The sequence below is a fragment of the Mus musculus genome, chromosome 8 (assembly GCF_000001635.26).
Source record: "Mus musculus strain C57BL/6J chromosome 8, GRCm38.p6 C57BL/6J".
NCBI classification, from domain to species: domain Eukaryota; kingdom Metazoa; phylum Chordata; class Mammalia; order Rodentia; family Muridae; genus Mus; species Mus musculus.
The window spans coordinates 124,317,230-124,342,663 of NC_000074.6; the positions used below are offsets into that span (position 1 = coordinate 124,317,230).

The following is a 25,434-nucleotide window of genomic DNA, read 5'->3' on the forward strand; positions in this document are numbered from 1 at the left end:
CCTGAAGTGTGCCAGGCCAGCTACTGGCCCCGTCTGTGCTTTTGTGCTGAACCCCCAGCCTCCCAAAGGGCACGGAGCTTTCCGAGGCAGGGCGGTCAGTGAGGCAGGCAGCGTCTTGTGCCATGAGGTGATGAGTGCTGTGGTTTTGAACTTGGCTCCTCTGATGTTTGTGGTATGTGGTGCCAGGACTATAGGGCGTGAGAAAGCTGTTTTAGGTTAATAATGGTGACATGAGATAAACAAACCCAGGGTGAACAGGGCTTGTCAGACCCTGGCAACCAGACCTTAAGGAGCCTAATTTCAGAGCAGTCTGCAAAGGTCATTAAGTATTTTAGGGTTCGGTTCTCTGGTGTTAGAAGACCCAGGGCATTCTGGGTAGATATCAGGACTGGCTAGGAGCCAGCTGGGACCTGGATGTCCGTCTTGCCCCTGCTGTTGGGAGGGCCACTAAGCATTTTGGTTAAGCAAGCATTATATAACAGCTAGTTTGGTTCTTTTAACTGTTTTTTTTTTTTTATATCTGCCTCAATTTTTAATTCAGAAGTTATCAAATTGTTCACCTAGGCTTCTGGAAAATTCCATAGCAACCATCTTGAAATGTAGAGCTGTCTGTGCTATTTTGCTGGGCAGAGCTTGAGACATGTATCTAGCTCAGGTAGGATGGGGTGGGGCTGTTTCCAGCAAGCCCATTCTGTGTATCTGACTGCGGCTGGGTCTGCCGTATGTGCCGTTGGCTGTGGTTAGAGGCAGGAACTCTGCTTCTGCAGTATGCTGCTGCCATGAATAGCATCTCTCCACACAGTGTGGAGGTCTCTCAAAAAAACAAAAACAAAAAAACAAAAAAACCACAAAACCATATCTTCTGACAACGGAGCCATACCACTCCTGGGGATTTACCTAGAGGACATTCAAGTCAAGATCACACAGACAGACACTTGCACATTGACAATTACAGCAGCGGTAGTCACAGCAGCCACGTTACAGAGGCAGGCCAGGTGCCATCAGCGTGGGGAAAGGCAAGGACACTGGGGTTGTTTTCAGCTGTAAAGAAGGAGCCGTCATGCCATTTATAGGAAAATTGATGCAATCATATTAGGTGAATAAGCCAATCTCAAAATGACAGACATCACACGCTTTCTCTTATTTGCAGATCCTAGACTTTATATAGACTTTATATACATAAAATCATGTATGTATTTATGACAGGAAGGTAGAAATGAAGCCGTCTAGGTTGGAACAGAGGAGGCGCTTGGGAAGGGAGGGAGAGGTATATGGGAAACAGGCTTAACACAACTACATGTGTATATGAAAACTTAAAAAATAGTTTTTACAAATGAGTCTAAGGGTAGCTGCCTCAGCACAGCCTGGGGCTCTTTGCCTGGCCTGCTTGGTTACAGGTTACAATCAGTGTTCCGCAGAGCCAGGCACCTGCATGTGACTCAGCTCTGGGTATCCCCGGTGAGCCTGCTATCCCCTGGCCAGGTCCGGCTTTGTGATGGTGGTCAGCTGTCTGTAGCTTTCCAGCAGCTGCTCACCCTGGATGCCAGCTCAGGAGTGGGGAACGTGTTTCCAGCTCTGGCTTGGCTAGCACTCCGGCCACACAACAGGCTAGATGACTGTTCCAGACACTTTGGAAACATTGTATCAATTGCCAAGGCAGCCACTGAGATGACAGATCTGTCTTCCCCCAGCTGAGAGGAACTGGGGGGGGGGGGGGCGAATTCAGGCTTCCAGTGAGCCACTGCCTCTGCTCAGGGCCTACATCCTCCCAGTGTTCCTGTGAAAGCAGTCCTCACTGCACTTCCGTGCCCCAGCTGGGAAGCTGAAAGATCTACCTTAAGTTCTTCAGGGTTTTGAGACTTCTGATTGTTAGCATGCTGTAGAGACTCACACGTCGTCCGGTGAGTGGCAAAGGCAGAAATCAGACCAGCCACAGGGCTCCCAGCTACGTTATCTTCCCACCTCAGCAGCAGGAACAGACCTCAGCTCAGGACAGAGTGGGGCACATCTCACTGTCTTCACAGAGCCAGGAGGCTGTTCCCTGTTCCCAGTTCCTCTTGGCAGAATATAGAACTCCCTACATCTCCAGGTGAGGACTAAATTCATTCAAGTCAACTTGGTTCTTTATATGGGGTAGCCTGGTCTATTCCAACTCAAGGTGTCAGAACCGCAGGCTAACCCTGAAGCAGAAGGAAGTGGGGGAGGGAGGCAAAGTGAGCAACCCAGAGGAAACAGAGGACTGTGTGCAGCTTCTCTCAGATACGCCCCCAACGATCTGTAACAAAACCAGAAACCTCTGATAGGTTGTGTGTTCATGAGACACCCAGAGCAGCTAAGATAATAAGACAGTTGCAGGTACATGTCTACGAAAAGAAATGTAAATGGAATAGATATTTTTCTAGGAAAATATTACCAAAATCACTCAAGAAATAGAAGGCACGAGCTGGGCATGGTGGCACACACCTGCCATCTCAGCTCTCAGAAGGGGAGAAGTGAGAGGTTGCGAGGCCTTGGGCTTGCGGTGGGGTGAGATGAGAGCAGGAGCGAATCACGGCAAAGGGTGAAGAGCGTGGAGTGACTCAGTACACGGTTACCGGTGCTCCTTACTCCTTGACGGAGACTAGGCAGGGACAGTGTGTGTGTCTGCTCCTACGTGGGAACCTGACCACAGCAGGGTGGTGTGGCAAAGCTGTGTGCCCAGGCGAGCAGCGACTATGTGTCCTCTCCGTCAGCTGAGTCCTCGGAGGTTGATACCATGCTGTTTAGGGATGTATATATGCCTTTTCTCTGTGTGATTAGTTAAAAGCATACCTAGGAGTGACAGCGCACCAAATCTGGGTTAGAGGTTCCCTCTCCCGACACTGGGGGTTGGAAAGGGCCTGAAAGGGTGGTAACTGTTGCCTGTGAGCTGCCGTAAAGACAGGACCACAGAGTGAAGGCCCTCCTGCTTGTCACTGTCCCTACACGGGCCAGTGAGCTACATCACTAATGTCCTGGTGTCTGTCTTAATTAGGGTTTCCATTGTTGAGAAGAGACACTATGACCAAGGCAGCTCTTAGAAAGGACAACATTTAATCAGAGCTGGCTTACAGGTTCAGAGGTTCAGTCCATTATCACCAAGGCAGGAACATGGCAGCGTCCAGGCAGACATGGTGCTGGAGAAGAAGCCAAGAGTTCTACATCTTGTTCTGAAGGCAAACAGGAGAAGACTACTGTCTTCCAGGCAGCTAGGAGGAGGGCCTCGAAGGCCACCCCCACAGGGACACACATCCTCCAACAAGGCCACAAGTAGTGCCACTCCCTCTCCCACGGCCAAGCATATTCAAACCTATGAGTCTATGGGGACATTCCTAGTCAGACCACCACAGTGTCACACGGGGTGAGAAGAAACCCAGGAACCCTCATCACCCTTCTGACCGTATCGTTGCTAGGACTTGACCCTCCCCTTGGGTATGTACATGTTCTGGCCGGTTTCTTCCTGTGTATCCTCAGCTTCACCTGTGTGATGCCCGTGGATAACGCCAGGACCAGTAACATGTATTACTGGCCACAGTGACATGTATTAATCCCTGCAAATGACCCAACGGCATTTAGGATCATCCAGTGTATGTCTGCAGCATCCGTCTGTCCCTGGGAGTCAGCTGGAGCTTTGATTTAATGTCAGAAATAGGAAAGCCAAGAGAAAGGAAAACCTTTTGTGTGTGTGAAGTGCGAGGCACATCCAGGAGAGGCAGGATCCTTCTGGAACTCTTTAGCTAAACTAAGGGTTTTCAAAATCTTTTAATTTGACTTTTTAATTTCCATACACACACACACACACACACACACACACACATTGTATTTATGTAGTTTTCCCTAGCCCCTCCCCTGTCCTCTCTCAAATCCATGGCCTCTTTCTCATTATTGTTACACACACATACACACACATGTATATAAATACAACCTGCTGAGTCTATTTGGTGGTGTGTGTGTGTGTGTGTGTGTCTGTATGTTATCTTTATGTGTCTGACTTGTCAAGTTGCCATTTTAGTGGACAGGAAGCTTCCAGAATGACAGTGCCAGTACCAAGTCTTTGGAGCCTCTAGTGAACCAGGGCCCAGAGTGGGCTTCTGCGTGTGTCTGGGAGAAGAGACTCCAGCTGCCTCGTTCTCTTGCTGTTGCTCGCTCTCCATCCTGCTTGGCTGGGAGGAAGCACCCTACAGCTGATGGACTTGTAGCAGCTGCCACCCTGGTTCCCACTGCCTCCAGAGCAGCTAAGACTGGCTGACAGGGCCAAGCAAGACTCTTTAAATGCAAAATTAATTGCTTCTCTTTTTAAAGCGGTTTGGTTCCTCCGGGGCCTCATCTGGGTTGAGTGTGGGGCTTATCTGGATCTGTGCGCACACTCGCTCCACCCGTGGGCTGTGAGAGCCTTCAGCTCGCACTCCTTAAGAATGGGATCTCGCTGAAGCTCCTGAGTGCCCAGACCTGAGCCTGAGCCTTAGGAATATGCAGAGGAGTTTTAATAAAACGCTGTGTAGCAGCAGCCTGCTTGTTCCAGCAAATGCTTCCAGAGCCCCAGGAGACTTCCAAAAGCTCCTGGAAGATGAGCTTCCTGCAGAGACGAGGAGAATGAGAGACTGGGGCGTGATTGGATGGGCCCGGAATCCAGCGCTCTGAGAGTGAAAAATGCTATCCATCTTCTCACGGTCCCACTCGGCCCTGTGGGTCCCTGGAGTCTCCCAACCCAGGTCTGCTGGCTCAGTCACTCCTGGGCTACGTGGGGACCCGGGTACAGAGGGCAGTGAGCCTCGAAGCATGGAGCCTCTCCCCCTTACAGCATTACAGATTGGCCTCTTGACAGTGAAGCCATTTGGTAATTTGTTTACAGTTGAAACTTGATAGATTCTTCGTTCATCTACCTTCCTGCTAATTTTTATCAATTGGCTTGTCCATGAAGGCTCGTCTACAGTGAGTGAGATCAGATGCTAACTGTAGAATTCGTTCCCTGACTCCCCACAAACAACTGCTATACAATTTTTTGTGTGTGATTAATTAAAAAGAATGTACTATAATGACTAAAATTAACCGACGCCCCTTCTGCAATTGCAGCCCTAATTGCTTTATAATTGTGCTGCTTTTCTTGCTGCTGCTCACAGACTGCAGGGCTGGGCTCCTCTCGACAGTCCTGGGGAAGCACTCATCTCGGGGCACCTGCCTTGCCCTCTCCACACCTCTCTACTGGTGTCCGGCGGCTGCTATGCCAGCATCCAGCTCACTGCTCAGCAGTTGAGTGTTGAGCCCTGACTGAGCTCCAGGGTTCTTCCAGAATCCACCTCCTTTCCCACTGATTTCCATTCAAGATAACTGGGGGAATCTGATGAGCTGCAGGGTAAACTGAGTCTTCGGTGTGTTGGACCCATGGAAGGCTCTGCCACTTGAAGAGATGATAAGGGCAAGGAGGGGTCCAGAGGCAGGGACTGGATTTGTGGGTTCCCTCCTCTTCAGTACGCCCTGTCAACCCGGCTGCTCTGCTGGGCTCCTTCTCAGTCTGGTGTCACTGGCATCACCATTGGCCACTTGGGACTCTGGCTGTACTCAGACACAGCTGACAGTGTCCCAAGGCTCTGACAAGGTCTTCACCCTCCTAGGGGAGTTGTGTAGAGACTCTGGGACACTGCTCTCTGCCTGCATCCCCAGAGTGGCCTGGAAGAGTCCACGTGAGTTCTGCTGAGCTGGGTCTTACTTTACTGAGTATTTTGACCATGTTATACTTGTTATCCTCATCAGAAGAGGCGTGGCTTTAAAACTGGTCTTCATTGGCTCAAGTGTAAGGCGTCCACAGTCAACGCAGAGGCCCTGTGCGGCTTGCCATCTTTGCAGGCCTAGGTTGTTATGGCCCTGTACGTGAGACAGGCCTAAGGTGCCTGCCCACCTGCCAGTCCGGCTTCCATGACACAGCCTGCTCCTCTGTCACCAGGTTACTGGGAGAAGGCCTGGCAGGCAGTATGAAGGACGGCAGGCAGTGGGTCCTTTGATACTGTGAGAGCCAATCACCCAATAGGCACCTTGCCTGTTGTAGGCAAAGCTCAAGGTAAGAAGAAAGCAATGGCTGGCTGGCGTAGGTCCCCCAAGGGGGGAAAAAATGCTGAGGACTGAGGCAGGCGTGTGGCTGAGGAGTGTCTGTCTGGAAGTGGGAGGCTATTTCACTGCTTTAGAACACGTGCCTTACATGTTAGAAATCTCTTCTCAGTTCATACAGCTTGCAGAACGCCCTTGTCTGTAAGCAGAACCTGGCTGTAGCTCCTGCTTCCATATGTGCGTCTGTGCCAGAACCTCCCACAGCTGGCAGGCTAACCGCAGCCTCTCGGTCTTGGCAGCCCACTCTGCTTATCGAGCAGGGATGATCCGTCATTGCGGGGTGTATCCTTTGTTCACAGGGCCGGTCACTCTGTTTCCTCAGGTGTCAGCGCAAGCAGTGGCGAGTGGACCTGCCAGCCACCAGCGTGGTGATCACATTCCACAATGAAGCCAGGTCGGCCCTGCTGCGGACGGTGGTCAGGTGAGGCCAACGGATAGCTCCCAGCGTCTCATGGGAAGTGTTTGGGGCACCTGACAATGGCTGCACCTCAGGTGCATCAGCTGGGGCTACAGACAGGACATCAGCTGCCAAGCATGGGGTAGCTGTTGGCTCCTCGAGCCAAGGCCGGGGACCAAAAGAGAGAGGAAACTTCCAAGCAGAGCTCCGCCCTTACAAGGCTCCGTTCCTCTGTCTTTCCTCAGTGTCCTCAAGAGGAGTCCACCTCACCTCATCAAGGAGATAATCCTGGTGGATGACTACAGCAACGACCGTGAGTTTCATCAGCCTTCCTGGTTTGGGGTGTCTGGGAAGAGTGACCTAATACAGTCTGGAGTGGAGTAGGGACCTAGGGGCAGAAAAGAGATGTCCTCTGGAGACCCTGGGGGCAGGACTTTGCATAGGTGACCAAGTATGTGGCCTTCCAGCTCAGAACCCCGTGTAGACTCAGGGATCACTATTGTCCACCTCTTTTCTCTCCTTAGCTGAGGACGGGGCCCTCTTGGGGAAAATCGAGAAGGTGCGGGTCCTCAGAAATGACCGGAGAGAAGGTAAGGAGGTCCCCCCTGCTCGTCACTTGTGAAGCAGCGTGTCTCTGCCCTCGTGAGATGGTGTGTCTCTCAGTGCCTGTGCGGTGGTTTCTCGCTAGTGTGACAGATGCAGTTTAAAGAAAGAAGTGTTTATTCTGGCTCATAGTTCCAGGGATGCAGTCCACCGTGGTGACAGGAACATGAGGCAGCTCGTCACGTGGGCCCACAGCAGGCAGGCAGAGATGGGCGTGGGAACTCAGCTCATGGGTCCTCCTTACACAATCCAGGACCCCGGTCCATGAGATGCTGCCACCTACTTCTGACCTAACCTTAGAAAATTCCTCTCAGACATACCCAGATGTCTGTCTCCTTGGTGATACTAAGTCCTGTCATATTGACAGTCAAGACCGACCATTACATGCCAGCCTCTGTGTGAGTGCAATACCCTCTCTTGCTCCAGAGGGAAGAAAAGAAAAGAACGCTTTATTCAGAATCAGATATACGGGAACACAGAGCGAGTCAGATTGTTCCGAACGGCTGCTGTGGTGGAAGAGGGGCCGTGTGCTTAGTCACAGAGTACAAAGTCCTAAGTCGGTACATAAACAAATATATTGGTAGGGACATGAATTAGACAGATCACAATAGAGCGGAGGAGCCTCTGCCGTCGTGTCAGATGTATTGTGGTTGGTGGTTAACAGTGATCTGCTGGCGATCCGGCGGTCATAGACACTGGAGATGCTTGGTCCTAAATGAAGCTTGGTACCGAGTGGACAGGCCGCTGGGGCTGAGAGCTGGCTCAACAGTTAAAAGAGCACTGGTTGCTCTCCGGGAAGACCCGGGTTCAAGTCCTGTCTGTAACTCCCAGTCCCAGGGGATCCAGCATCCAATCCTTGTCTCTTCAGGAAGAAGGCACATGGTGCACAGATACACATGTCTGTAGGCAAAATAAACCCATACACATACAATTAAGATTTAACAAAAACAGTAGCGGCCAATGACTTACGACCTGCAGCATTCAAACTTTCCCTTAAGTTCTAGTCAGTATTTATCTTCTACACAGATATGGCTTCTTCAGATTCCAGTTCCCACCCACCTTCCTTAGCCCACTGAATCTACTTCAGGGAAATCTCAGTTTATGTGTCTCTCCCTCCACCAGAGCCACCCAAGAGCCCTGTCTCAGTAGATGCAGGAAGGATAGTCAAAGCCTAAGTTAATTGGAATTGTTTGTACATGAAGCTATATTTTCAAATCACATTTATATTTACACATTTGGAAAGTTGACTTCTGTCTTCTGCCTGTAAAGTCCCATCAGTGGCTTGGCTGCAAAGGTTTAGAGAAAATGTTAAAGCCTAGCTATGAGGAATACAGTGTCTCCATGTTCCAGGCATGCCATAGAATCACAGATTCAACTTTGACAGCTCACTGAAGGAGAACTGTCCCAAACTGGGAGAGAGAGAGCTGTCATCTCATGCTGATGTGACACTGCAGACGCCAGCTGTCAGTCTCATCTGTGTGGGAAGCTACGGGAACAACTGCCTTCCCACAGCCAGGTCTGGAAGCCCCTTGGGGCGTCTCGGGTGTGCTGCTGCTGTTTGGCCTCACCCTCTTCCAGTTTCCAGCAGTTACAGAGAGATGACACTCTGGACACTCCACTGTGTGAGGCTGACGTGGTCATTCCCTGGTCGGCTCAGACTCTCTTCCAGGTCTCCATGTGTGGCTCCAGGCACAGCAGGAAGAAAGATCTTTTTTTCTTTTTCCTCTTCTTTTTTCTTTTCCACTTTTTGCGTATGGGTGTTTTTTCCTGCGTGTATACTACATTCAAACTTGGTGCCTCTAGAGGCCAGAAGAGGGTGTCAGACCCCCTAGAGCTGGAATTAGATAGAGTTGTGAGCCGCTGTGTGGGTGCGGCAAATCAAACCCAGGTCCTCTGGAGAAACGGCCAGTGCTCTTAACTGCTAGGCCAGTTCTCCAGCCCAGCAAGAATCTTTTTCTTTTTAATATTTAAAAATTCCGTGTGTGTATGCGTCTGTGTGGGTAGGTCACATGTGCAGGTACCCATGGAAACCAGATTAGGGCATCAGATCCCTAGGAACCAGAGTTAGAGAAGGTTGGGTGCTGGGAACCAAACATGGGTTCACTGCAAGATCAGTGAGTGCTCGTCACCACTAAGCCATCTCTCCAGCCCCCAGGATCTTAAAAAAAATTAATTAATTTTAAAAAATCATGTATTAAACAGTGTGTGCTTTGCACTGTGCTAGACGCTAGAGAATGCAAGGATAAATTGTGACAGTTATTCTTCCTGCCCCTCGGGTGCTTGCATTTTAATTCTGGAAGTAAATACACATGTGAAACTGTCATGCAGACTGCTAAAGATCGCAGGGCAGCACATTAGTCATGGTGGGCTCCGAGCACTGCTATGTCACTGATAAGACTGGCAGCCTTACCGTCCACTCGTGTCTCAGCACCACCAGTGGGGACCGAGGCTTTAGCATGTGAGCTCGTGTGCAGAGGGGTGGCCTCAACATCTCAGTCAGACACTGAAGACTTGGTCCTACACATGACGAGGGTGCTTTGTTTGCACACGTGCATTTGGGGTAGATCCCCTATTTATCTAACAGTTGAGCTCTAACTGTGACCTTCTGCAGTTTCTGTAGGAGGGCAGAGATGTTTTCCACACTTTGTTTACTTGGCAAGGCTCAAATCCCAAACCCTGTGTCCATTGGAGGAGAGAGCAGCTGAGGCCTCTGCCACCTCCGGCTGTGGCCGTCCTTGGGCTGCTCTGCTCCTGTGGCCCCCTGAGCCAGGAGCTGTTAGCCACAGGCTTCCAGGACTTGTCCCCAGATTGGGGGCCTTCTTTTCCTTTCCAGCCTCCGTAGAAGCCCTGCCCTTGGTCTGCTGACACCTCAAGCTGAAAGGACTGCACTGCAGCAGAGGGGAGGGCAAGCCCATGCGGACCTGGGCCTTGCTGCGCCGTTCCTGCTTTCAGGCCTTGAATCCCCTCAAGTTCCCTTTTTGAGTGACTTCTTGGAAGCCCTTTCAGACAGTTTCCACTTACGTTCAGCTCTGCAGTTGTAGCAGTTACCCGAGGAAGGGTTTGAACGGCTTGGAGTTGGAAATCTCGTCTTTTTACCCTGATGTAGCATATAGTTGATAAGAGTCATTGAAAATCCATTTTTCTTGTTTATAAAGGAACTTAAAATACTCGTCCTTGCTCATTGTAAGGAGCCCCATCCTGCCCAGGTGCAAAGTGTCTTCTGGGCTCAGTACATGGCTAATGATAAGACTGTACATGAAGTACCTGTTATAATTGATCACAAGCCGTTCGGGCAGAATGGGGCCAAAGATGACCCTGGTTTTTGTATCACAGCCACACGGGTTTGACTCAATGCCCTGTTGTCTGAAGACAACGCTGTTTTCGATGCAGTTGCCAGGCCCACCAGACCTGGCACCATTAGCTCTCAGGGTGTGGTGACACCTTTGCTATCCCAGCCAAGTAGGGACCTGGAGCCTCGACAGCAGGGTGCTTTAAGCCATCCTCTGGGTATTTGACAAGGGTGATGTCTATTAGATGAAGAAAGGCCTTTTTCAGGGACAGTAGCCTTAGGAAAGTTATCTTTCCCGTCACCTGATGAGCCATTTGAAGTCCAGCCTGGAATCTATCCCATTGACTGCTGGCATACAGCTCCTCGGTGATGAGGCACAGGGACTGCTAGCTGTGCCAGGCTAGCTCTCAGGTAGAGCTCCCACTACTCATGCACTTTGAATTATCTCCGCAGGTCTAATGCGCTCTCGGGTCCGGGGTGCCGACGCCGCCCAGGCCAAGGTCCTGACCTTCCTAGACAGTCACTGCGAGTGTAACGAGCGATGGCTGGAGCCACTCTTGGAGCGGGTTGCTGAGGTGAGCCTCTGTCACACAGAGGGTTTGTGTTACGTACACTGGCTGCAGGTTTCCTTGTCACTAGGAAAGATGTGATGCCCTAAACGTTGTTTCCCGATGTCCCATGGGTGCAGGACTGTCACTGCAACCAAAGACAGCTTTCATGGAGCTGGCAGAAGCCTGGCAAGATGAGGTGGCTGGTCACCTGCCACACACACAGGCATGCATGTGTGCACATGTGCATGCAAACAAAGAGAAGCAAACAAGCTAGCAGAGTGCCCCGGCGGGCTTGTCACATGACCTCTGGCCATGCTGAGGCACATTCCACCTTCCGGAAGTGTCCGCACTGGTACTGTGTTTAGCCCAGCGTTGTTTTCCTTGCCCTCTGCTTGTCTTATTGACTTTCTTTCCTTGCTGCTATGAAAGTGCTTCCTTGGGGGCAATGTAGCAAATGAAAGGAAACAGGATGAGACGCTCTGCCCGCCACCATAGCACACGTAGCAACAGCAAGTCACAAAATACCGAGCAGCCAAGAGCTGTTAGAAGTCCACTCTCTGCCCTTTACTGGTCTCAGGCAGCCGCTAGGTGAGGAGACTGAGCTTCAGGGGGTCTTCAGTAACATCCGGAATCACACAGGAGGCAGGGTCACCACTCTCTAACACACTCTCCTGTGTCCTCCCCTGTCCCTGCCATGTGTTCCCCAGCTTGGCCAGCTGAGGAGAGTGCGGGCCAATGCGATGGGTTCCTGTGATTCTCTTCTCATCAGAAGGAATGTAAAGATTAGTCTCGTATATCCAGGGCCAGCCTGATGGGAGCACAGGGGTGGGTTACTGAGTGATGCTCTAGTCTCCGTGGTCCAAAGCTTGCTTTCCCGTCAACCTGCAAGCATGCAGGTGGGGCGGGGCTCTGTCATGCCCTTGGAGAGTGCTTCTGAGCTCTGCTCATCCTGTTGCTGGCCCTTCAGCTAACAAGCGTTCTCTAAGTAACTCAAGAGCCACACTCGCTCTCTCTCATGAGCAGTCAGCCTGAGGCAGCACTGAGCAGGAAGGTCAGAGGAGGTCGGAGGCCTCGTGTTGGTGCTCACACAGTGGCTCTGTGGAAGGTAGCCATGGTCGGTACAATAACAGAGTTGAGTTCAGAAATGGAAAGTGCAGTCAGCTGCTGTGAGGTGATGAAACCCCTTCCTCTCACACCAGTTGTACCCAGAAACCGTCCCTGGCTTTGTAGTGTGGACACTTGAGCCTGAGCTATGCTGGTGCAGCTCACGAGAGGGCAACAGGCATATCGTGGTTGCGCTTAGTTCTGTGACACTGAGATCTCCCCTTGGAGCCACTGCACAGCCCTGGTCTGTGACAGGGAGAAGAGGCAGCAGAAGTGTCTAGTCAGCTGTCCCCTCTCATGCCGCCACCCTGCACAACCTTGGGACAGTGGTGTCTGTTGGGAAGGCCTGTTGGGATGGCAGCTCTTGCTTCACTGGGGTCGTAACTTACAAGTATCTTTCCTTCCTTTGTCCCCCTCAGGACAGGACCCGAGTTGTATCCCCCATTATCGATGTCATTAACATGGATAATTTCCAGTATGTGGGCGCCTCTGCTGACCTCAAGGGTGGTAGGTGTCAGCCTTGATTGGTCCACCTGCTGGCTGGTCCTCTGACCATTGCTGTCCCATGATCAGCTGTGACAGTGATAGTGGAGCTCACACTGTGATGTGGGCTCTGGCTGGTTCCTAACAGAAAGGACTGGCCATGCGTCCCTGGCAACCCCACCCCCCACTGTGTCTCACTCGTGCGCGCGCGCGCACACACACACACACACACACACTCACTCTCTCTCTCTCTCTCTCTCTCTCTCTCTCTCTCTCCCCTCTCCCCTCTCCTCTCTCTCTCCCCACTTTCCCCTCTCTCTCTCCCCACTCTCCCCCCTCCTTCCCCTTTCCCCTCCTCTCCTCTCTCTCCCCTCTCCCCCCTCCCTCCCCTTTCCCCTCCTCTCCTCTCTCTCCCCTCTCCCCCCTCCCTCCCCTTTCCCCTCCTCTCCTCTCTCTCCCCTCTCCCCCCTCCCTCCCCTTTCCCCTCCTCTCCCCTCTCCCCCCTCCCTCCCCTTTCCCCTCCTCTCCCCTCTCTCCCCTCTCTCCCCTCTCCCCTCTCTCCTCTCTCCCCTCTCTCCCCTCTCTCCCCTCTCCCCTCTCTCCCCTCTCTCCCCTCTCTCCCCTCTTTCTCCCCTCTCTCCTCCTCCCCTCTCTCTTTCTCCCTCCCGGAGCTGCTATAACTAAAGCTAGGAGAATCTGCAGTTGCCCCTGGGATTGGAGCAGAGGAGCCTCTACCCACTGGTGGGCTGGCCTGAAAGGCTCCAAAGCTGAGACCAGCAAGAGGCGGGGCCTGAGACACCCCCAAAGAGCCAAGGACTGGCTGACTGGGCCTGGAACCTGTCTCTGTGTCCTCTGCCAGGGCCAGGCTTCCTCTTGTAGCCTACATGCCCAGCCAGCCTGCCAGTTTGCTGCCCTGGAGTCCTGCCATCCTGCCACTGGCCCATCACTGCCCACCCACCAGGCAGCAGTCCTACCTTTGTGTTCAAGTCTGGATGCTGGCCCTCCCTTCCCAGCCGCCCAGCCACAGCCTGCTTCACCAGTGGGTGGCCTTTGTGTGAATGGACCAGTATCTTGTAGGACCACACAGCCTACAAATGTCACCTTCTGGTACCGCTCTAGGGACCCAAGAGAAATTTGTTCAAGCTTCTCCTTTGCCTCTTGGGAATTGCAGAGGCTCCAGTACTTCTCTGGTGGGAGGGAGACTGCAGTAGACATAACTGAGGGGTCACTGCTACACACAACGTGGAGCAGGTTATACTGTTCCTGATCTAGCCCCTAACTCACAAATAGCAAGGGGTAGGGTGGCCTAAGGAGCTAAGCTGGCCAGGAACACAAGCTCCTCCTGCCTTAGCATCTCATGAGCGCTGCTAGGATTACAGGCCTGCACTGTGAAACACAGCATGTCAGATTGTGGGAGCAGTTTTAAAGTTAGTCCTGGTCTAGGCCTGAAGAACCATGGGTCCCACAGAGACACTATGTGCTGCGCTGTGGTTCTGTGAGCCAACTGTGATTCATCCAGCTCTGACTCACCCCCCCAGGTCCACAGGCCTGTGTGCACAGAGCAGCCCTGTCCCCAGGTTCCCAGGCCTGTGTGCACAGCCCTTGTAGGTGCAATGGCATCACACAAACACCAGTCCTCGTGTTTCACATTTGTTCTCACATTTGAAGATTAGAAAACCCCAGCCAGGCATGGTGGCACATGTGTGCAATCCCAGAACTCAGGGGGCTGAGGCAGGAGGATTGCTACAAGTTCAAAACCAACCTGGGCTATATAGCTATACCCTACATTAAAAAAGTAAAAAAGTTTAGAGGGGCAAGAAAGCTGGTTCACAGGGCCAGAGTGCAGTCCCTAACACTCAGGTGACCTGTAACCCCAGCTCCAAGGGCTCCAGCCCTCTCTTCTGACTCCACGGGCACCAGCACCCATGTGCACATAACTGCACACAGACATACCTGTAGTTTGGAGTTTTTAGAGGAAAACTCAGAGCCCTGTTTGCTTTGGAGAGCTGGGAAGATTTCACTGTCCTTCACACCACCAGCTACCAAGTTCTCCTCCCCCGTCCCCTCCTCCCTCCCCCTCGTTCTTTTCTTCTCCCCATTGTGGTTGTTTGGTTGGTTGGCAGTGAGTTCCATCCACATGAGCTCATTGTCAACTACTCGGGTGGGAAAGCCAGGAGTGAGCGACCGACCGTCTCTTCTTCTCATTGCCGCCGTTCTTTTCTGGGCTGGCAGGTTTTGACTGGAACTTGGTGTTCAAGTGGGATTACATGACACCAGAGCAGAGGCGATCCCGGCAGGGGAACCCAGTTGCCCCTATAAAGTAAGTGCGGCCTTTGCAGGAAGCCCTCCTAGGAGAGCCCAGACTCCAGCCCCTGTTGCAGTATGCATCCAGGACAGTGAGGCTCTGTGCCTCCCACCCTCTGGGTTCCTGGCCTCCCTTCAAGGCCAACATCTGCCACCAGGTCACACAGTGAAGGAACTTAGGTCCTTTTCCTCAGTCACTAGCTCCCAAGGCATCTCTGCTGGTTCTGTATTGGCTCCTGTTTATGGTGAATGCTATCTGGAGCAGAGTGGAACTGTATGCCATGGCCTTAAGTGTTACTTCTGCGGTTCTTAGAATTACCTTGTAAGTTGAGGCATGTGAGTCTCAAGGGTCCCAGCCTCTGTGGGACCCCAAGCAGTGACTAGAGGCCAGTGGAGGAATGAAAAGACCCCTTTGAGAGTGCAGCAGAGGATGGAGGTCCAGCCTGTGGTATGGTCTAACCTTGCCCTTGCTCCCTCATCTTCTCAGAACTCCGATGATCGCTGGCGGCCTCTTCGTGATGGACAAGCTCTATTTTGAAGAGCTGGGGAAGTACGACATGATGATGGACGTGTGGGGAGGAGAGAACTTGGGTATGTGTGCCCCTCCCCCGCCCAGGCCCCAACTGCACCAAAGCGTGGGAGGCAGGGTGTCATGTCAGCATTTAGGGAGGCCCAGAGCAGCCAGCCCCTCCGTGGACAACCCACCTCCTACACACCTGACCACGGGGATGACGGTAAGACGTGTGCCTCCTGTCGGGTCATCCCTGCACAGACAGCAGATGCTGTCGCCTCCTTTGACCTAGGGGTTCTCTCGGGGTTCAGAATACATGCCTCCCAAACTGAGAAATAAGCCGTCTCCAGGGCTCTGGTTAACTGTAGGGTGCTAATGGGGTCAGGCAGCTGCTGTTTTGCCTAAATGTAATCGTGCATGTCATGTGGATGGGCTCTGATATTCAGACCCTTCTCCACTACTTTTAGGAATAATTATTATTTTTTTAATGACCCTTGGAGATCATGTTTGCCCAGGAATGAGACATGGACGCTGTACAGGTGGCGGTCTGTGCAAGTGTCTTGCGTGACGAAGGAAAAGACTCTACTTAGCTTGTTCAGTCTCTGCTCCCTTTACTTGAGGCCTTTGATTTCAAGTGCTTGTCGTTCAGAACGGACTCCTCTCACTATCAAGAGTTTAGTTTCCTTCGTCCTTACGCAGTTGTGCCCTGGGAGGAGAGGGGACCAGGACAAGGAGGGAAAGCCACATTGCTGTCACTTTGAGTGGGTTTTCTTGTGACAGAGACTTTGATAGCTTCTGTTGGCTTAAAAGAGCAGCTTCAGCTAGCCTGTCTTTCGAATGTGTCCTTTGAAGTTGAAGTTGGTGGAGACGTTTCATCTGGTAGGACAGCTCTGCCCAGCATGATGAAAGCCACTGCCACCTCTGGCTCCGTGGGGAGAAGGACAGGGTGGAGAGTCCGGCTCCTTTCCAAGTTTCAGTGCAGTGTTGGGCTTGGGTGGAGTTTTGTGAGCAAGAAAGGCTTTGTAGTGAACCTGAAAGGTCCTTGAGCCTCTTGTACTGTAGGTTCTAACAGCTGGAGCCACCCAGTGGGCCAATGTGTGTCATGGGCTCAGGAGGCCACATCTCAGGGACCTGAGAGCACAGAGTGACAGACATAGTCAGCCTCCCTCCTGTGTGTCTTGCTAAGGTTAGGGCAGGTGACTGTCCCTGGTCACTACCCTGGAAACTTGGTTGACATCTGGACCTGCTGATACATGAGAGAAATAGGCAGGGACTCTTTTTTTTCCCTGAAGGAAAGCCCAGTGCATCCTGGTACTCAGTCAGTTGACAGTAAGTAGCGTGGAGGACCATGGTCTGTGCACACATCTCCAGCTGACAGTTGCTGAGATACTTGTGGTCTTAGTGTGGGAGGTGTCTGCTTTCAGACCGAGAGTCACCGTTGGGAGACCTCTTGTCCCACAGAGCTTTCCATGCGTGTTCCGTCTTGGGTGTGCTGTGGAGGCCGCCTGTCCATGATGCCCCAGTGTCTCCTCTATAAAAGCTCCAGGTCCTGCTCTGCAGAGGCACCCCTCATGGGTCCCCCCCCTCCCCCAGCAGTTGAAAGTGAGGCATGGTAGGTGGCTACCCACGGCACGGGGACAGCAATTATGAGTTCTGATGGTTACCAACTTCCCTTCCTGTCAGAGATCTCATTCCGAGTGTGGCAGTGTGGTGGCAGCCTGGAGATCATCCCGTGCAGCCGCGTGGGCCACGTGTTCCGGAAGCAGCATCCCTACACGTTCCCCGGTGGCAGCGGCACTGTCTTTGCCCGGTAAGACGTGAAAGGCCAGCCCAGATGTCTGCTGTCTGCTCAGAAGACCCTGGTACTGTGTGGGGACAGTGATCCTTGATAGGCACGGCCCCTGAGCTGAGGAAAGGAATAGCGACTAGCATGCCAGATGGGATTCCAGTGAGGGGAGCCGGCTCAGTGTGCCCCACAGAGGTCTCAGGAAGAGGGAGCGGGGGCGTGGCAGAGGAGGGTGATAGCTGGAGTTATCCTAACTGGGACATCAGGGGATGACTTCCATTGGATAGTCACAAAAACCTCAGAGGGAGAGCCTGGGTTTGTGCTGTATCACCTCACGGTGTTAAGAACAGGGTTGCGTTCGCCCATCACGTACTGCAGTAAACAGTGCTACTGCTGGGTTATCACAAGGAGCTGCATTGCTAACTAACTGTCCGGGTGCTGACACATCTGGGACTCACGTGCCAGCCCCTGCCAAGGGCTGTCCTGATGCCCCATGTAGTGAAGTTAGGGTAAGACGTGAGGATGAGGCACAGAGGAACAGTTCCAGTCTGGTGACAACAGAGTCCCACGGCCCGGCCACTGCTTCAGGCTCCTACCTCTCAGTGTCATCTGATGCAACACGATTTGAGCCTGAGTTCTGGAGAGCAGACATTGAAACCTTCTCAGAAGGCGGCTCATACTGCACTCCAGCCAGGAGACATCAAGGCTCATCACTGATGGATTACCAATCAGCAATAGATGTTAGGAAACCAAAAGGCCGCTTGGTCCAACTAGATTCCCCCTGGAAATTTTTCCCAGTTCTGACATTGTAGCACACACCTTTAATCCCCGTGCTCAGAAGGCAGAAGCAGGTGGATGTCCGTGAGTTTGAAGTCAGCCGAGGCTAAGACGGTGAAGCCCTGTCTTAACCAAAAACCTGTGAGTCAGACCTCACGGGGCAGACAGACAGCAAAACCCATAAGCCAGACGAAATACTTCTAATGCTCATCTGGTCAGCACCATGGGGATGAGAACTTGGGCTAACAGGGACAGGCGGAGGGCAGGGGCGGCCCCAGGACATGGCTCCACCCCCTACCTTTAACCACACACCCCCACCACCCCCAGTAATGCGGCCTTATTTTGACTCTGCCTAGGAAGGTAGCTAGTGGTCAGTAGGTCAGAGCCTTCCGGATCTCATCAATCTGCTCCTCATAGACACAGCGGGACCCAGAGGTCTGCGTCCGTCATCTGGGTGCTTCTCAGTGCACAGACCTACTCATCTGTGAGGGTGCACTCCACAGCCACCCCGCAGGGCTACTAGGTTTTCCATTATCAACTGAAATGAGGACGTTTCCACATGCGTACCATTCCTGGTTATCAACCTTGAGGTAAATTCTGGGCTTAGCACCAGGAACCTAAGGATGCGCACATTTACAGTGTCCGGTCTCTCAGTGGCGGCAGTCCGCCCCTCCCCCATCCGGGGACTACGGGAATATTTGTCACTTTATGGGGAAGACGGAGGCCCCAGGTGGAAATGCATTTAGTAATTACAGCTCAGACAGTGTGACAGGTTGAGCATTCAGAAGACCTTACTGCAGAGAAAATGATTCACCTCCAGGGCGGCCACTGCAAGAGCATGGTGGGCCATGTCTCCCCTCGCCTGAGCAGAGGGTCTATCTGCGGCTACCTGTGCTTACGGCGACCCTTCCTAACTGTCATGGAAGCAAGCTCTCTTTATGCTCTAGAGCTAAGGGCAAGTCTCCGCAGGTCTGGGGCATCACGCTCCCACTTCTTTCTACTGCCGTTTCTAATCTACACATGATGATACCTCCCTCAGAGGAGAGGCAGAGGGAGTTAGGGGAACCTAGTTCACTTTCCCAGCATGCCAGTGGTGCCATATCCACTCACACCGTGGAAAACTGGGGTGACCAGAGTGCCATACCATGGTCTCTACTAGAGGCCCCTTCTCCGTGGTGCAGCAGAGATCATGGCGTACGAGACCGTCAGTATGTCTGTGCCCTCCTGCTCCTGCTCCAGGCTGACTCGTGCTGAGTGATGTGACTTCAGCTGAGCACTTCCCACAGACCCTGAGGTAGCTGTGGCTGCACCATGCCACTCTGGAAGCTCTGTCATTCACACTCCCACAGACGGACAGGGACAGGTGACTCCAGGGAAAGGATGGGAGTTATAGCTCAGGATGGCTTACTTTGTTTTCAGGAACACACGCCGGGCAGCTGAAGTCTGGATGGATGAGTACAAACATTTCTACTACGCAGCGGTGCCTTCTGCACGAAACGTGCCCTATGGGAAGTGAGTACCGTCCCCCTATCCTTCTAATAGAGACACTGGCAGAGGTGGGGATAGCTGCCACCCTGTCCTCCTAGTGGGGACCCTGGCAGAGGTGGGGATAGCTGCCACCCTGTCCTCCTAGTGGGGACCCTGGCTGAAGTGGGGATAGTTGCCACCCTGTCCTTCTAGTGGGAACCTTGGCAGAGGTGGGGATAGCTGCCACCCTATCCTGGTGGGGACCCTGGAACAGGTGGAGATAGCTGGTACCCTGTCCTCCTGGTGGGGACCCTGGCAGAGGTGGGGATAGCTGTCACCCTGTCCTCCTAGTGGGGACCCTGGCAGAGGTGGGAATAGCTGCCACCCTGTCCTCCTGGTGGGGCCCTGGAACAGGTGGGGATAGCTGCCACCCTGTCCTTCAGTGGGGACCCTGGCAGAGGTGGGAATAGCTGCCACTCTGTCCTCCTGGTGGGGACCCTGGAACAGGTGGGGATAGCTGGCACCCTGTCCTCCTGGTGGGGACCCTGGAACAGGTGGTGATAGCTGGCACCCTGTCCTCCTGGTGGGGACCCTGGAACAGGTGGGGATAGCTGCCACCCTGTGTCTTCCTTTCCTCCAGTATTCAGAGCAGGCTGGAGCTCAGGAAAAAGCTGGGCTGCAAGCCCTTCAAGTGGTACCTGGACAACGTCTACCCGGAGCTGAGGTAAGCCTGGGGCCTGAGTGCACTCTGTGACTGCTGAGGAACAAAAGTGACTAAGGAGTCCGCAAGGGCTTGATGCTTGCCGTGAGCAAGGCTGGGAGCTGGCTGCCAAGGAGAGCACATGGTCCCGCCCCACAGGTGCCCCCTCCTTTGCAGCTACCCTTGCTCTGTGTGAACCTGGGAGAATCCCGAAGCACCTGATTTGGTTTGTCCCTTTCTTTAGAGGTGGACTATGGAGGCAGAGGCTGTCTCCCCGTGAGCACACTCCTCTCCCCACAGCTCCCTTCAGGTGCTCCTGCCTTCTCAGTGTAGAGTAGCATTAACTGTGATGGCGTCCCAGCTCCTACCCCAACACTGCTCCTCCCTGGGAGCTGGCAGGAGCTCTGTCCTGGGGACGCCAATGGCTCCGGTGGAGGACCAGCGGGTCTCTGGCCACAGGTGCTGCCAGATCTTTCCCATCCTGAAGGACCCGCCCATTTCCTCTTTCCACACAGGAGAACCAGTTGAGGTTTAGAGTGTGTCTCCTCTTCATCAGGAGACCACAGCCAGTGCCTCTCAAAGGTGAGGCCAGGCTCTCGTCTCCTTCCTAAACACACAACTCCCCATACACTCTATCCATCTGTTTAGATTGGACCACATAACAAATCCCACAGGCTGGGCCCTACTGGTCAAGGTCTCATCTGTTGAGAAATATGAAGAGTCAGATGTGACCTCTGTGAGCGGCTTTCTAAGGGACAGCCAACAGCCCAGCTTGTTAGTAACTCTCCCTTACCAGAAACGAGGGAACATCTCCCATTTACTGTTTTGAGATGGAGGGGCATGGCAGGGAAGGTTCACTCTGTAGCCCAGGCTGGCCTCAAATTCTCACAGAAATCCTCCCTCAGCCTTCTGAATGCTAGGATTACAGGCATGTGCCATCATGCATGGCCCATTTAACAGTCTTAAAGAGTTAGGAATCCAGAGACTGGGGCCACATCATGTTGGGGTGACATGAAGCTGTCCTCTGCTGTCTAATTTGAGACCATGTGCAGAGGCCGTGGCGAGCAGAAAGCACAGGGCTGTGGAGGTGACCTTGGCTCTTAACAATGAATGACTTTCAGGGTTCCAGACCACCAGGACATAGCTTTCGGGGCCTTACAGCAGGGAACCAACTGCCTGGACACCTTGGGACACTTCGCGGATGGAGTTGTTGGAATTTATGAGTGTCACAACGCTGGAGGAAACCAGGTAGGTGGGGAGTATGCTTGCCTGCAGACCCAGAGCCCTCATCTAGACACCCTGGGCTCTGTAGGAAGCCCCAGCCCTGCCAGCAGCCTCAGAACCAGCTGCGATGTTGCAGGTATTGAATGAGGCCTTGAGCAGCTGGCTCATGCTGTGGGCTGCACTGCACTGGCGAGGTACTACTGAGGTAGCATCAGCACATGTTGTCTAGGCTGTGACTTCCCGCCAGCTTCGCCGTCCCTGCAGAGTCCACTACCATGTACTGCACCTGCATCTGCACCCTGTTTGTCCCTGATGGGTACCTGCTTAGTGTGTGCTCAGCCTCCTCAGGTGAAGGGTCAGTGCCTGATGGTGAAGACCAACAGATGTTGGGTTCTGATCCTTGGCAGGCTTGGTGATTGGCACAGTTTATACCACTCAACCTGGGGTACTTCACCCCACAGGCCATCTGGGGTCCATGAGCCCCTCCTCAGTGCTAGAAATGTTGTAGAACTATAGCTAGCAGGCACCTGTGCACCTGAGCTCCTGAGATGTGCCTACTGTGAACTAAGTCTTCAGTTTTATTTAACTATCGAATTTAAATCCAAGCTGCCACGTGTGGCTGGTGGCTGACACTCCAGTGCTTGGAGGGGACCCAGAGGCAAAGGTGACACTAGCAGGAGTCCCCACCATGACTGAGTCAGGTGCCGCAAGGATAGGGTTCACCCTTCCTGACTCTGGCACAGGGCAGGCAGCATAGATGGGCGCTGTTACCTGGTTTCTAGCTGTGCCTCAGCAGCAAGTAGGAAATGAAAGAATGATGGCCACACTTTTTAAAGGATGGCAGCTTATAAAAGCATTTCTTAGATATTTTACAAATTCAGGTTGCTGAAGGTCCAGCACAAGGTGGCCAGCTCTGCTTCATGTGTAGCCAAGTCAGGTTTTTGGAGTTCAGTGTATTTACTATCCATCTTAAAATAATGAAGTCCACAATATCCACATGTGACCTTCCTGGCCAGCCACATTTGTCAAATAAGACAGTCTAGACCCTCGGTGCTCAGAGGTCCTTGTGACTCTCCTGACCACAAGTAGGTGTGTCTCCAGCTGTTGCCCACACATAGGTGTGGTTGGGAGGGGTTCTGGACTTCCACATCTACAGCAGCAGACCGGGGACATGGAGTTGCATCTCCACGCCCTGGCACATCTGGAAGGAAGCACACTGGGTAGAGCAGACAGACTGTAGATAAGCTACCCACCACCCTTCACTGTGGAGACAGAACAGCCTAAGAGAGAAGGGTCCTTCTACTCACATCCCACGCAGTACATCACGGCATGGGAGGATGAGGAAGCCAGCCACCTTGTGTCCACAGTCTGGAAGTGGACAGAAGGTGAGGCTGACTTCAGAAGGGCCTGCCCCAGTGACTCACAGTGCAGTCACCTTCTGTGAAGAACTTCCAGTGGCACAGAGGAACTCATTCCACGGCAGGGATAGAGACAGAAAGAAAGATCCATCAGGCCATCCTGCCTCCAGGCTCACTGCATCCTCTTTCTCCAACCTCTCTGACTATCTGTGCTTCTACCCCCATCCCCCTCTCCCTCACTCCCCCCCCCACCCTCCCCCCACTTCTCAGAGTCAGGAGCCCTCATGTCCCAGTGGCAGCCCTGAAGTTTCAGTGTCAGCAGACCACCTGCTTATAGATAGCAAGGCTTCCCTGGCTCACCACCTCTGGCCTTGTGGCAGTCTTTGTAGCCCTTACAGAATACATTCATGCGTCTTCCGTTTTCCCTTCTGAGGGACACAGGTCAGTGGAGCCAGAGAAGAGACAAGAAGCCCCCAGGGCCTGGGCAGCTCAGTGTCCCTGTGGGATGCTGGGCTCACTGAGGCCTCCACTCCTGGATCCTGAAGGCCCTGTGTGGGTGGCTGTTCCTCTAAGGATCAGGTTACAGAAATAACTTGAGGGTGCATTTACTTTGGCTCCTGGATTGAGAGTACAGTCAGTCCAGCATAACTGGACTTGCCAGCCAGAGTGGCCTCCAGCTGAGGTGGCAGGAGTGTGCACTTCCCCAGCCTCCCAGAACAGACCTACCAGCTGGGGCCCACACGTGCCCACCAAAACATAGCGGTTACCAAGGTTACACCTTAGCAGCCAGGCGTAGCTTTGTCCCTCAGCCGGGAGCATCCTGCTGGCTCTGAGTTACCCCTGGGGCCTGAGTCAAGTTTCCCACGTGACTGCAGCTTGACTTGGGGTGTACCTCTGACTCGTGGTCTCTCCCAGGAATGGGCCTTGACAAAGGAGAAGTCGGTGAAGCACATGGACCTGTGCCTTACTGTGGTGGACCGTTCGCCTGGGTCACTCATCAGGCTGCAGGGCTGCCGGGAGAACGACAGCAGACAGGTGCGTCCGAGGTCCCAGGCTTTCATAGCGTCAGCAGTGATGGGGGCCACGTGCTTAGCCACCTCACACCCATGGTCCAGTTCATCCCCGCTGGAGGTCTCATGTCACACGGTCCCAGCCTCCTTTCCTTCCTCATGCCACAGAGCGCTTGATGTGAAATTACGTCATTTCTTAAGCAAACCATTCATAAGTTGCTTGTTCTCCTGCTTAACTTTACAGAAATTCTAATCTGAATGGTTAACAAGATGGGCATGGGTGGGCACAAAGACTTAGCTGCAGAGTAACCCATATTCTACCGAAAGTGGACTTTGGGCTTTGACTCTGGATCGTCTCCATAGCTGGCAGTTAGGTAGTATGTTTTCCTGAGGTTTGGGGCCACCGCAGCCTCCTCAGCTCCCTGTCAGTCTCCTTCATAAAGGGAGTGGCCACTCCCCTGCGGTGCCCTGGGCTGTGTGGCTGAGCACTGGGGGGTACCACTTGTCTCACTCCGAGCTTACAGTGAGATCAGAATCCTAACCCTGGTAACAGTTGAGCCTCTCTGTATATTGCTTCTTCCGTGGACCAGAGCTTATTGCAAGCCTTGGAAGCCAGTTCTGTCTGGCATATTCTCTGGGGGTCTTGGACAAAGCACCTTCCTAAGCCCTGCAGTGACAATCACAGTGCAGGCACTAACCGTCCCTTCTAACTTGCTACAGGGGAGTGTAGCCAGTCTCCCCACGGTCCCTCCCCAGAAGACAAATGTGGGGGAAACTGAGGCACGAGGGCCACCAGAGCACGGCTCAGCATCCTTTCATCCACCTGATTGCACAAACGGAAGCAGAGGCCCAGGTTCCCCGCCTACCACCACCTAGCAGGTGGTATGGGGCCACAGTCAGCGTCCAGTTCCTGTTTAGATCCTAGGTGATGGAGAAATGCTTGCAAAGGGTCCTGTCTCCCCAGTCCATCCCTAAATCTATTCCCATACCTGAGTGCCATGTCCCTGCTCCCAGTCCACCCTGTGTTCACTCTCTAAACATCGGTTAGTGCAGTTTATAACTTGAGTCAGACCCTATAGAATAAGATTGTAAATGTTGAACCAGGGAAGGCCACTGTACCCTGGACCCACCTAAAATACAGCCAGGCTTTGCGACTGTAAGTCAGTGGTAAGGTGAGACTTTGGTCTGGTCTGTTGACCTTTAAGGAAGAGGAAATAGAAACACCCGTCCCACGTTCTGTGGGGTCCTTAACTGAGCTTCTAAGACAGGGTCGGCTTGGGCGATGAGTCCAGCCTCCAGCTGTGGAGATGTGGGAGCGCTGCTCCAGTAAACCCACCACACTGCAGCATCCCATCAGGTGGATGCCAGCGTTGAAGACCACCTTCCAGGGACAGCCGGGAGTGACTTCATTATTTTCTTAGCACCCTCTGTCTAGTGGATGCTTCAACACATGACAGACAGCCCCCACCCCAGGAGCCAGAGTCGGAGTATGTTCTCTCCGCACGCTTTGTCAGACTCTAGGCATGCTTTCCATGACAAGGAAGGGGACACCAGAAAACTGACAGCAGCGGGGACAGGCGGTGCAGGTTGGCAGAGCCTCTCTCAGGGTGACCGCTTCTGACTTCCACAGTTGGCATCTGATGAGCAGGTGGAAAATACTCCGAGGGCTGAGAGAGCCACTCACACACACCCCCATCCCCGTGCTTGTGGCAGGTCTCCCTCATGCTGCGGGTCCTGCTTTGCTGCCCCC

General features: G+C 53.1%; 1 protein-coding gene across 1 annotated transcript in view; it reads left to right on the forward strand.

Annotated features, from left to right (window-relative positions):
- The window catches only part of Galnt2 (polypeptide N-acetylgalactosaminyltransferase 2), a 114,329-nt gene that overhangs the window by 85,836 nt on the left and 3,059 nt on the right, over nucleotides 1-25,434 (forward strand). Inside the window, exons 4-15 of the mRNA NM_139272.2 lie at nucleotides 6,443-6,541; nucleotides 6,763-6,830; nucleotides 7,042-7,107; nucleotides 10,863-10,984; nucleotides 12,484-12,571; nucleotides 14,780-14,867; nucleotides 15,339-15,442; nucleotides 17,046-17,172; nucleotides 19,345-19,437; nucleotides 20,033-20,116; nucleotides 21,214-21,340; nucleotides 23,590-23,709. Coding sequence (NP_644678.2) covers nucleotides 6,443-6,541; nucleotides 6,763-6,830; nucleotides 7,042-7,107; nucleotides 10,863-10,984; nucleotides 12,484-12,571; nucleotides 14,780-14,867; nucleotides 15,339-15,442; nucleotides 17,046-17,172; nucleotides 19,345-19,437; nucleotides 20,033-20,116; nucleotides 21,214-21,340; nucleotides 23,590-23,709 — 1,186 coding nt within the window. The remainder of the gene's footprint in view (nucleotides 1-6,442; nucleotides 6,542-6,762; nucleotides 6,831-7,041; nucleotides 7,108-10,862; nucleotides 10,985-12,483; nucleotides 12,572-14,779; nucleotides 14,868-15,338; nucleotides 15,443-17,045; nucleotides 17,173-19,344; nucleotides 19,438-20,032; nucleotides 20,117-21,213; nucleotides 21,341-23,589; nucleotides 23,710-25,434) is intronic.